At 51.3% G+C, this 12,769-nt stretch overlaps 1 protein-coding gene across 3 annotated transcripts in view; it reads right to left on the reverse strand.

Moving 5' to 3' along the window:
• The window catches only part of AKT2 (AKT serine/threonine kinase 2), a 47,752-nt gene that overhangs the window by 15,444 nt on the left and 19,539 nt on the right, over nt 1-12,769 (reverse strand). For all 3 annotated transcript variants that reach the window (XM_032841964.1, XM_032841965.1, XM_032841966.1), the window contains 2 exons: nt 4,775-4,903; nt 3,451-3,562 (listed from right to left, as the gene is read on the reverse strand). In XM_032841964.1, the coding sequence (XP_032697855.1) occupies nt 3,451-3,562; nt 4,775-4,903 (241 nt within the window). The remainder of the gene's footprint in view (nt 1-3,450; nt 3,563-4,774; nt 4,904-12,769) is intronic.

Below are 12,769 nucleotides of genomic sequence, written 5' to 3' on the forward strand. Positions count from 1 at the left end.
TAAGATTAATTGAAAGGTCGTAATAATCCAATACACTATTAAGTACACCTACTCAGACCAAACATCTCCAAACTTCTCTTGGAAAGAGCCAAAGAACGAACATTTTAGGCTCGGTAGGTCACAAAATCTCTGTTAGAACTATTCAACTCTGCCATCATAGGACAAAGCAGCCACAGACAATTTGTAAATGAACGGGCATGGTGTGTTTCAATAAAACTTTCTTTGCAAAAGCAGGAGGCTGGGCCCTTGTCTGCCAACCCTGCTCAGGCCCTAATTTCTGGTTTACAGGAAATACAGGCACAGAGGAACAAAGTAAACGGTGCAAAGGCAGTAAGATAACACATCCCAAGTGTGAGACATTCTACAAGACAACTAGTCGGCTTGTCCCGAGCGGGGACGTGGGGTGGGGGTGAGAGACAGGGCTGAACGAGGTTAACAGGCCAAAGACACACGAATACCCTGAAGGAATCCTGGCTTGAAAAACACTTTGAGGACAACCAGGGAAATTCTAGTAGACACGGACATGGAGAGATCGCAAGTCCTGCGAACGGTCCCCTCAGCAGTGGTAACGGCATCATGACTCTGTAGGAGAAAGTCCTCATTCCTAGCAGAGGCCTGCTGACGTGTGAAGGAGCCAGGTGTCAGAAGTGTGATCAGAAGGACACAATTCAGCACAAACAAAGCTAGATGAGGCCACCACGGCAGAAGCGGGGCTGCTGAGTCTAGGTGCAGGGCACCTGCATGGTCGTCTCTTCGACTCTTCTCTCCACTTTCCTGCACATCTCAAACAAGGGTGTTGGGGTGGTGGGGGGACACCAGGGGAGGCTCCCGGGAAAGGCTACCAGGAGCCCAGGGAACAGGCCGCTGCGGCCTCTAGACAACACCCCCAGCCCGCGCCTCTCTCCTTAGGCTCGAGCCTGCTAAGGCAGGCCAGCGATGACAGCCACGAGTGAGCGTCCTTCCTTTTGCTAACTCACACCTGCCCCAGGGTTAAGGCCGGGAATCTGGAGTCTGGCCTCAGAGCAGCCCCAGCACATTTCTTTCCAGCAGCAGCAGATGCCAAGAAAAGGAGCAAGGCAGGGGCTGTCTAGCCCCCACAGTCCCGGCAAAGGGATTCTTCCCCGTGCTGAAGAGCACAGAATCTCACCCAAATGGAAGGCAGACTGGGGCTCCTACCTACTCAAATGCTTTGCCAGCTCCCCACTGCTCCTTTTCCAGGCTTGCAAACTGTGCACCAGGTATGGCTGAATCAAGGGCTTCCTGTTTACCACCCCCCGGAATCCCTCAGTGACCTTGTGACAAACTCCAACTGACTCCCGGCCTGCCAAGCCCTGGAGGGATCTCCATCTGGAGTCCATGACCCAGCTGAGCCTGCTGGCGGCAGGGCCTCCACTGGCCCTCTCCCAAGGCCCCTGGCCCTTGATGCTTTGGTGACGAAGAACCCTCTGTGGTCCTGGAGATGACAACCCATCTGCCTTACCTCCAGGCCTTCGCATACACTGGTCCCTTTTCCTGGCGTCACCGTCCCCTTCCTACCCAACACCTTCCAATACCCAGGCCCTACTGGTACCTACTGGTCTCCGTTTGCTTTTACTGGCAGTCCCTGGTTTCTGTCCCCAGCTATCAGCCGACTCGCACTTCGGCTGGCCTGAGATGGTAGGGAGCCCTGCTGCCTGCGGCGGGGCAGGCACATCTTGAACTCTGGGAAGCCACGCAATGACAATGACACTACAGGCTACGGAAACACATCTTACAATACTGTTTTGTGTATCCACTCGATACACGGTATCTGAGAGGGAAGCCACCAGCCATGTGCGGCTACTTAAGTTTAAACTGATTAAATAAAAATAAAAATTCTCGGTTGCACGAGCCCCATTTCACATTTCACAAGCTCAGCAGGCAACTGTGACTCCCAGTTCCACCCCACCCCCGCCCCCGGACACCACAGGTACTGCATATTTCTGTCATGGCTGAAGATTCTCCGGGATGGCACCGTTTTCCTGGGTTTGCCACAGTGTCAGCTGAATCCTCGCCCCCCAGACAAGCCAAAGGAGTGTTTCTCAAAGTGAGGTCCAAAGGGACAAAGTGGGGGAAAAGATATGAGCTACTCATTACACACATCTAAGCTTCCTAACACATAAAGAGCTTTCAGAAATGAGACGAAGACTGACTACCCAACAGAAAAATAATCCAAGGTTATGAACAGACAGTTCAGAAAGGGAAACTTATGTGGCCCTTGAAGGTAGGAGAGGATGCTTGAACTCACGCATACAGATAAAAGGGCCAGTGAACACCACCTGAAGGTGCCACTTCCCACCGATCAGACGGGAAAAATCCAAACATTAGAAAACACAAGGCTGCGAGGACACTCTCAGACATCACGCTTAGAAATCGCAAATGCATGCTCCCCGGGACCCAGAAACCCCACACCTAAGAACTCCTCTTCCAGGGTTGCCTGCACATCCGTTAAATGAGATAAGCACAGGGTACTTTATTGTGGCGCCGCCTGTAATGAGCCAAAGCCTGGAAACAACCCCGATCACATTCATCAAGAACCGCTCAGAAAACCTGGGGATACGTGTGTGGCCACCTAAAACCAAACCCAGCCAGAGCAGCGGCGGCAGCGGCTCTCTGGGGACTGACGCAGAAAGATGCCCCAAGACACACGGAGGGAAAAACAGCATTCAGAAGTCTGTGTATGATGCCACCTTTTGTGTAAAAAGAACCAACCAGGGGAGCAGGGTGCAAGAGTCTATCTGAATGAGCCCGCCCACCCATGAAGCTCTCCAAGAACACAGAAGAAGCGTGGTTTGCGTGGGGACGGGCTGTATGGGGCAGAAGTGACAGACACCTCCCGACTTGGGACTTTTGAACAAGGTAAATCTGTATCATCTCTTCTGATGATGAAACCGATCCTTTTAACACTGTATCTCTGAACCATCTGCTTCAAAATCAATGGTGATGCTCATTAAAAAGGTGGCCCCGTGGCCCTCCGTGGGTCGGCAGGCAGTGAGAGGCCCCGATGTGGGCCCAAAGCTCCGTTCTGTTGGGCTCCACCCAGGAGTCCAATGCCCACTCCAGTCTGAGAACGCAGAAGGTCTGCAGACTAAGAACCCCTGCTTTCAGGGCATCTGGGTGCCTCAGTCAGTTGGGTGTCTGCCTTCGGCTCAGGTCGTGATCCCAGGGTTCTGGGATCAAGCCCCGCAACTGGGCTCTCTGCTCGGTGGCAAGCCTGCTTCTCTCTGCCCCTCCCCCTGCTTGTGCTCTCACTCTATCAGATAAACTAAAAAAACAAAACAAAACAAAAAAAACCTGCTTTCCAGCTCTCAGAAGGGCTGAGACAGGAAACTCCTGGGCAGGAGCCTAAGGGACTCTGCCACTCTGTGGCCCTCCTCCTCACACTAGGCCAGGTCACTCTCAAAGGGTGGCCACACAGAGGCCCAAGCTCACCTCTCATCTGGAGAGTCTACATGGAAGGTCCTCTCGATGACCGTGGTCCACTGCAGGCAGCGTATGACAAAGGTATTGGGCCGTGGTCTCTCAGTCTTCATCAGCTGGCATTCTGCGGACAGAGAGAGGGGACAAAGCCAGAAGGGTGAGGGGACAGCCCTGCTGGCCTGCAGCCCACATTCCCCGAGCCACCTCCTGTGTGCCAGATGGTATAGAGATACGTCAGTGATGGAGTCGGCCCTGGCCTTGCCTCTCTGGGACTCAAAGTCCAGTGTGTGTCGGGGAGGGGGACAGACTACCAGACGATGATAGGTCAGTGAGCAGAGCTGTGACGGGGGATGCCCAGGAGGCAGCCAACCTGGCTCAGAGCTCAAGGGGTATCCCAGAGGAAGAAGCATCCCTGCACTGAGCCCTCAAAGAGAGCTGAAGGCCAGTTTGGGGCATGGTAGGTAAACGGGACGAGAGGACATCCAGGGAAAAGTGCACGGGAAGGTGCTCGGGACAGGCTGACAGTTCAAGTGAGAAGCTGGCATGGAGCACAGCCTCATCAGAGTCATAGAATACAAGGAAAGTGACCAGGACAGAGAGGAGACTGGAGTTGGATTCAGAGAGCATGGGTGGGAGTGGCCTCGGGTGCTGCTATGGGAAAAGCTGGCACGGGGAGCTGGGTGGGAGAGGCTGGTGGTCTGGGCTGAGGAGCAGGGGAGAAGGGGGTGCCTCTGAGATATTCTCAGGAGGTGGGACAATGAGGACGTGGAGTCCAATCCAGGTGGCAGGGGGTCGGGGGCAGGACTGTGGTTCTATGAGGACCAGGCAAGGGATTTGGGCCTGATAAGCTTTTACTAGCCAGGGTCCAGCGGGAAGACCCCACTTGGGGTACCACGGAGGGGACAGAGGATGTGAAGTTGGCCCTGTGATCAGCTGAGCAGGGAGGCCATGCTGTCCATCTCGAGGTCAGAGGGACAGAGAAGTGGGCCGTTACCAGAGGGCAGGAAGGATGGCAGGCGCCTGACATCAACCAGCACCACGGGACCCGGCCGGCAGATTCAGAACCAGAGGCGGTGCTGCCTGGGGTAAGGGGCTGGAGGAATGCCTGGCTTCGCCCTCTTCCTACTCCCCACTGGCCACCAGTTCAGTCTTCCCACCCCAGGCCCAGCTGATACACAGTCGGGGCAGGTGGGAAGGGTGGGAAATGGAGCCGAGGGCAAGCAGGCCGTGGACAGGCCCACACCAAAGAAAGGCCAAGCCCCGTGGGCCACCTGGGTCTGCCAGCGGTTGGTTCCCCGAGCACCTGACCTCTGGCCTGGCATGCCCCGAGACGCACCTGCGACAGAGAAGTTGTTCAGGGGGGGCAGGGTCTGGTCAGGGGCATCAGGCCGCTCCTTGTAGCCGATGAAGGAGCCGTCACTCTTCAACAGGAAGTACCGGGGCCTCCAGGTCTTGATGTATTCACCTGAGCCGGGGCAGGGGGCAGGGAGAGTGGTCAGGGCGGGAGGCCCTGTGTCACAGCAACCCGCAAGGGCCCCCGGGTAGGAGAAGGGCTGATGACAGGGCTGGGAGGAGAGTGCCCCTCCAGGTAGCCCCTGCTGACGCAGGCTGGGCCAGGCCAGGCGCTGGGCTTGGCCCCAGTGACCCAGAGGTCAGGCCTGGCAGGAAGGCGCCTGCTGCACCGCCCTGGGGCACCGGCTGCCTCTGCGTGTGGCCAGCAGCAAGCCAGCCTGGCCGTCCCTGCCAGCACGTGGCCCACTCCCAGGGGAGGCCCGGGCTTCCAAGCACACACGCCCTGTGGCCCTGTAAGGCCAGATCCCACGGGCTGGCGTGCACCAGGACAGCCGTGCGGGCCAATCAAATGTCACAACACCGTGCCAGGCAGGGTCTAACTGCTGCTGTGCCCTCTGAGTGCCCCTTGATTGCTTCCATTTGTTCAAACCATGAAAATCCAAGCGCCCTGTGTACACACGCCCGCACAGTGAGGACCAAGTCCCCAGAGGGCCGTGGAGAACTAAATTAAGACGGTGAAACATACCTGCAGAAAAACTTGTGCGTGAATGTCCACAGCAATATTACTCATAATTGTAAGAAGTGGAAACTGAAAATCCGTCAGCTAATGAACAGAGAGACAACGTGGCGTATCCAGACGAGAGAACAGTACTAGGTCCTACGAAGAAGTTATCACTACACACTACATACAACCTGGAGAGACCATAATCTATGCTAAATGAAAAAAGCTTGGGACCCACAAATGATGTTCCATTTGTATACAATGTCCCGAGGCAGCAAATCTATAGGTGAAAAGCAGATCAGTGGCTGCCTAGGCCTGGGAGCGGGGCGGGGGGGAGTCTGGGGGGAGGTCAGAGGGGAACGGCCAAGGGGGAGTGAAAATGCTTTAAAGTGACTGGGGCTGAGGCCTCCACAGCTCTGATGGCACCGAGGGCCACTGCAGTATACTTCAGATTCCTGAACTGTATTGGGTGCAAATTGTAGCTCAAGCTGTTAGAAAACATGAGATGGCAACCATAAGACATCCAGCTTGGGGCCCAACACACCACAGGCACTCAGTAAGTACTTGCTATCATCGGTCCCCTGTGCAAGCAAGCAAAACAAGACTGTGCCAGGCCCCCGCCCACATGGCACACTGGAGGCAGGCTTGCAGGGTGGGCTCGGAGCAGGGTGTGCTGTGTGGCCTCCAATAAGTCGCTTCACTTCTCTGAGTCTTCGCCGAGGTATCCATTAACGATGACAATGATTAGGTAACACTCTACTGGTATTCTGTGTCAGGTGTTGCCCTAAGTATCTTTTAGGACTTAACTCAGTCAATTTTTTTTTTTTAAGATTTTATTTATTTATTTGACAGATAGAGATCACAAGTAGGCAGAGCAGCAGGCAGAGAAAGGAGGAAGCAGGCTCCCTGCTGAGCAGAGAGCCCGATGTGGGGCTCTATCCCAAGACCCTGGGATCATGACCCAAGCCGAAGGCAGAAGGCAGCGGCTTTAACACACTGAGCCACCCAGGCGCCCCTACTCAATTCTTTTCAATGTCAATACTAAATGACTCAATGTATACAAAGTTCAAAAACCAGCAAAATCCCAAATCCAACAGCACAAAGGAAGGATTATGCGACATGACCAAGTGGGTTTTATCCCAGGAATGCAAAGGTGGTTCAATTATGAAAATCAACTAATGTAATACACATTAATAGAACGGGGGAAAAAACCTACATGATCATTCTGTGACAGAAAAATACTTGACAAAACCCGACAATCTTTCGTAATAAAAATACTTAGCAAACTAGGAATAGAAGAGAATTTCCTCCACATAATAAAGAGTATCTATGAAAAATCCACAGCTAACATCATTCAATGATGAAAGACTACAAACTTTCTCTTTAACATCGGGGAAAAAAACAAGATGTCTACTGCTTTCACCACTGCTGTTAAACACTACACTGGAAGTTCTAGCCAGAGACAAAGAAAAAGAAAGAAATAAAAGGCACTGAACTTGAAAAGGAATAAGTTAAACTATCTTTATTTGCAGAAATCACAAGGAATCCACAAGTAATGACAAGAGCTAATAAATGCATCAAGATCAACACATAAAAACCAGCTGTTGGAGGTGCCTGGGTGGCTCAGTGGGTTAAGCCTCTGCCTTCGGCTCAGGTCATGGTCCCAGGGTCCTGGGATCGAGCCCCACATCGGGCCCTCTGCTCAGCAGGGAGCCTGCTTCCCCCTCTCTCTCTGCCTGCCTCTCTGCCTACTTGTGATCTCTCTCTGTCAAATAAATAAATAAAACCTTTAAAAAACAAAAAGAAAAACAAAAACAAAAAAAACAGCTGTTGTTTCTATACGTTAGCAATGAACAATCCAAAAAGGGAATTAAAAAAAAATTCCATTTACAATAGCACAAGGAGGCAAAAGATGCACACACTGAAAACTACAAAACACCGCTAAAAGAAATAAAAGCCCTAAACAAATGCAAACATATTCTATGTTCATGGATCAGAAGGCTTCATATGTTAAGACGGCAACACTCCCCAAAGCGATCTACAGATTCAACATGGCAAGGCACCTGTCAAAATTTCAACAACTCTTTTTGCAGAAATAGAAAAGTCAATCTTCATACTTCCCAATTTCAAAAACTTACTACAAAGCCACGGTAATCAAATTAGCGTGGTCTAAGGACAGATAAACCAATGGAACAGAACTGGGAGTCAAAAAATAAATCTGCACATATGATCAATTTTCAACAAGAGTGCTAAGACCAGGGGCACCTGGGTGGCTCAGTGGGTTAAGGCCTCTGCTTTCGGCTCAGGTCATGATCCCAGGGTCCTGGGATCGAGCCCCACATTGGGCTCTCTGCTCAGCAGGGAGCCTGCTTCCCTTCCTCTCTCTCTGCCTGCCTCTCTGCCTACTTGTGATCTCTGTCTGTCAAATAAATAAATAAAATCTTAAAAAAAAAAAAAGAGTGCTAAGACCATTCTGTGGGGAAACAACAGTCTCTTCAGCAAATGATGGGACAACAGGACATCCACCTGCAAAAGAACACAGCTGGCCTCCAGCCTCACACCATATACCATATACAAAAATTATCTCAACATGGATCTACTTAAATATAAGAGCTAAAATGGTAAACTCTTAGAAGAATACATGGGGTAAGCTTTTATGACCCTGGATTTGGCAATGGATTCTTAGATAGGACACCAACATTACAAGCACCAAAAGAAAAAAATAAAGTTGATCATTAAAAATAAAACTGATGTGCAAAGGACATTATCAAGAAGATACACAGACAAGCAGAATGGGCGAAAATATCTGCAAATCATAGCTCTGATAAGGGTCTAGTATCCAGAATATACAGAGTTCCTACAACTCAACAACAAAAAAATAAATAGCCCAATTAAAAAATGGGCAAAGGGCTTGAATAGGCATTTCTCTAAAGATATAAAAATGGCCATCGAGCACATGAAAAGATGCTCAACATCATTAGTCCCTAGCAAAATGCAAGCCAAAACCATGATGAGCTACCACCTCGTACAAACTAGGAGGGCTATAATTTAAAAAAGAAAACAGGCACCTGGGTGGCTCAATCAGTTAAGTGTCTGACTTTTTTTTTTGTTGTTTAAGATTCTGTTTATTTATTTGACAGAGAGCACACAAAAAGGGGCAGCAGCAGAGAAAGAAGCAGGCTCCCTGGCTGAGCAGGAAGCCCAGTTCAGGGCTTGATCCCAGGACCCTAGGATCATGACCTGAGCCACCTACGCGCCCCATATCTGACTTTCCATCTCAGCTCAAGTCATGATCTCAGGATGTGTGATGGAGCCCTGCGGAGCCTATTTAAGATTTTTTCTCTTCCTCGCTGTCCCTCTCCCTTCTAAAAAATTAAAAAAAAAAAACAAAAATAATAATAAAAGAGAAAGAACAGAACAGAAACAGAAAAGTGCTGGTGAGGATGTGGGAGAAAGTGAAAGCCTTGTGCACTGCTGGTGGGAATGTGAAGTGCTACCTACAGCCCTACAGAAAAGTCTGGTGATTCCTTGAAAATTTTAAGTACAGAATACACTACAGATTATAAATACAGAATATACAACCCTGACGCATATACGCATAAATACATATAATTAATCACAGAGACTGCATTAGATTATAATTATAGAATATATGACCCAATTTATACAACCTGTACAAATACAGATTATAAATGCAGAATATATGATCCAGTGATTCCACTCCTAAGTCTGTACCCAAAAGAACTGAAAACAAGTAACTCAAATGCTTGTACACAAATGTTCATAGCAGTTCTGTTCACAATAGCCAAAAGGTAGAAATAACCCCAATGTTCATCAGCTGATGTATGGAGAAACACCACATGGTATTTTCATACAGTGGAATGTTGTTTGGCCATAAGAAGGAAAAAAGTGCTGATCCAAGGTATGATATGGACGAACCTCGAAGACATTAAGGTAAATGAAAGGGAGCCAGACACAAAGGCCACCAACTGCATGATTCATTTGTAAGAAATGCCCATAATAACGAAATCCTTAGACACAGAAAACTGATCACAATAAATCAGAGGCTGCCAAAAGCTGGGAGGAGCAGGGAGCCAGGAGTGGCTGCTTAATAAGTGCGGCGCTTTCTTTCAAGGAGATGAGAATGTTTTGGAACGAGACAGAGATGATGGTTATGCCATACTGTGAAGGTACTAAAGGCTACTGAATTGTATACTTTATTTTTTTTTAAAGATTATTTATTTATTTGACAGAGAGATCACAAGTAGGCGGGGGGCGGGGGGGAAGCAGGCTCCCTGCCAAGCAGAGAGCCCGATATGGAGCTCGATGCCAGGACCTGGGCTGAAGGCAGAGGCTTAACCCACTGAGCCACCCAGGTGCCCCTGAACTGTATACTTTAAAATGGTAAATTTTGTGTTATGCAAATTTTACCTCCATTTAATTTTTTAAAAAGATTTTATTTATTTGCAATAGAGTGAGCATGAGCTTGGTGGGGGGGGGGTGGCAGAGGGAGAGGGAGAAGCAGACTCCTCACTGAGGCAGGGGGGAGACTGATACGAGGCTCCATCCCAGGACACTGGGATCATGACCCGAGCCGAAGGCAGAGGCTTAACCCACTGAGCCACCCAGGTGCCCCTGTCTTGTTCTACGTCTTGATCTGGACATTGGTTTTAGAGTGAGCTTATGATGCAGGCACTCACCTGTGATGTTTTATATATTCAAGTAAGGAGAAAGAAAAAGAGAAAGGGAGAAACAAACAGAGGAGGAAAGGAAAAACATCTTCACAATAATCCCATTTTACAGATAAGAAAACTGAGGCCCAGCGGCTCCATTACTTGCCTGAGGCTCACAGGGATTCACTGGGAGAGCTGGGATTGGAACTCAGGTTTGCTCCACCCAGTCTCCCCTCTTGACCACTACACTGCCTGCCTCAAAACTGGCAGGCAGGAGCTGGCCTGGTAGGGGCCGGCAGAGGATGTGCTGGGGCCATGTCAGAAAGAGGACCAGCACAGGGCATGAGGGACTCCAAGAGCCATGCTCTCACTTTGCTGGTTCCTTGAGCAGACCCTGCTCAGCGAGAGGTAACTTGTGGACCAGGCCTTGAGAGCACCGGTTCAGGAGGCAGAGGGTAAGTCTTTGCTGAATCTCGGGGTATATCAGTCTTCCTGCCGAGCCTCCGCTTCCTTGCCTATAAGACGGCACCACCTCCCAGGGCAGCTATGGAAACACAGTAAACCTGGGCTTGCCTAGAGCAGAGCCCCGTGCCTGGCACCAAACAGGGACACGGCAAACTGGGGCTCCATTATTTTTAGCCACCAGAAGTGGGGTGAGATGGCATGGGTGCCCATCTGCCCGTTCCCACCTCTGCTCAGAATGGTGGACTATGGCGGGGAGGGGGGTATGATGCCTGCCTGGCTGTCTTTAGAACATTCGACTCTGGATCTTGGGTTCAGGAGTTCAAGCCCCAAGTTGGGCCTAGAGCTTACTTAAAAAAAAAAAAAGAAGAAGAAGAATGGCAGGCAGTGGGAGGCCCCAGAGCACCCTGCATCTGCGTGGGCAAACCCAAGGTGGGTGCATCTCAGCCAGGCCAACCGAGTAGCTCATCTAGGCCCTGACAGCATGAGTGGAGGTGCTGAAGGCATAAGAAGGGCTGAGACCCACATTTAATACCATTGGCAGCCCTAGACCAGACACAAGTTCCCAGCCTGGCAATAGCTCTCTGGCCGCTTCCAGAGCTCCTCACAGCCCAGCCCAGTGAGCCGCTGGCTTGGGGACAGTCAGGAGCTGAGACCCTGGCAACACCCTAAGACCCTCATACCACCCGCACACGATCCTAATCATTCTATCAGCAATCAGTTACTGAGCACCTGTTCCATGCCAAGAACTCTCCTAGGCCCTGGGGCTACCACAGTAAATAGCCAGATAACAATCCCTGCCCTCAGAGAACTGAGCAGATCAGAGGCCTGGGCTGTTAACCCATTTTACAGATGTGAAACCAAGGCTCAGAGAGGTAACAGAGCTTGCTCAGAGTCACCAAGAGGAAGTGGCAGAGCCAGGATTAGAACTCTGACATCTGCCAAGGTTCAGAAAGTTCCATCGACAGCCCCAAACTCATGGCCACCCTGGGCAAGTACGATCAAGGTGCCTCATATACCATCCCTGCCTGGAAAGGTCTGTGGGAATCAGGTCTCCCCTGCCCAGTCTGATTGTGGAGGCTTGGCCCTGGGGATCACTTCCATCCCTCCTCACTGCTCTGTGTCTGCAGACTGGGACAGGGCAGAAGGAGAGGGCACTTCTGGTTCTCACGGGACTGGCCCCATTGGCCTCCTTACCTCTTCAAACACGTCTGGCCCACTCCCCCTCTGGCCTCACGGCTGCCCTCTCCTACCCCAGGTAGCCGTGGGGCTCACTCCCTGCACTTCCACAGGTCATTATCAAATACCCCTTCTCAGTGAGGCTATCCCTGACCACCTTGTTTACGACAGCTCCCCTTGCTTCCTCCCACATCCCTTCTCCCGCTGCTCCACTGTTCTCCATGCCCCTTACCACCACTGCAAGCACTGGTCCCCTCAGGTGCCACCCACCCTCCCTACTGAATGTAAGACGTCAACATGAGAAGGGCAACTTTCGCCTGCCTGGTCCACTGCCGAGTCGCCAGTGCCTGGAGCACAGCAGCCGCTCAGTATGAGTCTGCTGACTAAATGGGGGCGCACAGAAAGCAGAGACCACCAGGTTTGGCCCCCTCCCTCCCTAGGAGAAGGTCCACAGAAGCCGGACAGTCTGCCTCCTTCACTCCACAGCGCCTGGATGGCTGCCCCCTCAAGCGGGGAGCTCCATGCTTCTGGGGACAGGAGGCCTGGGCTCTAACGCTGCAGGCCGTTAGGCTCCTCACTGTTGATGACTTCATTTCTCCAGGCTTCAGCTGCCCAGCCGTACAAACAGACGAGGCCAGGCCCAGCTCCCAGTGTCCTAGGCTCAGATCGCCTGCAGTGTTAATTAAAGCCAAGGTCCTTCCCATGGCCTCCAGGGCCCAGCATGGTCGGATGCCACATCTGGCTAGGCCTTGCTCTCCCCACTCCAGCCAGCCCGGCCAACTCAACCAGGTACACTCTTGCCTTTGTCCCTACTATCCAGTTCCCTAGGACAGCCTTGCCCAGCTACGTGTGTGGCTCACTCCTTCGCCTCCCTCCACCCTCCCCACTCCCACCCCGGGCCTCCACCACTGCCCCCTCCTCAGAAAGGCTCGCCCTCAGAGTCCCTACTGCTCATAAGAACACTCCTCACCACCTGACATCGTATGCCTGCTTCTCTGTTTGG

Source organism: Lontra canadensis, unplaced genomic scaffold (assembly GCF_010015895.1).
Source record: "Lontra canadensis isolate GAN:19392208 unplaced genomic scaffold, GSC_riverotter_1.0 scaffold125, whole genome shotgun sequence".
Lineage (NCBI taxonomy): Eukaryota > Metazoa > Chordata > Mammalia > Carnivora > Mustelidae > Lontra > Lontra canadensis.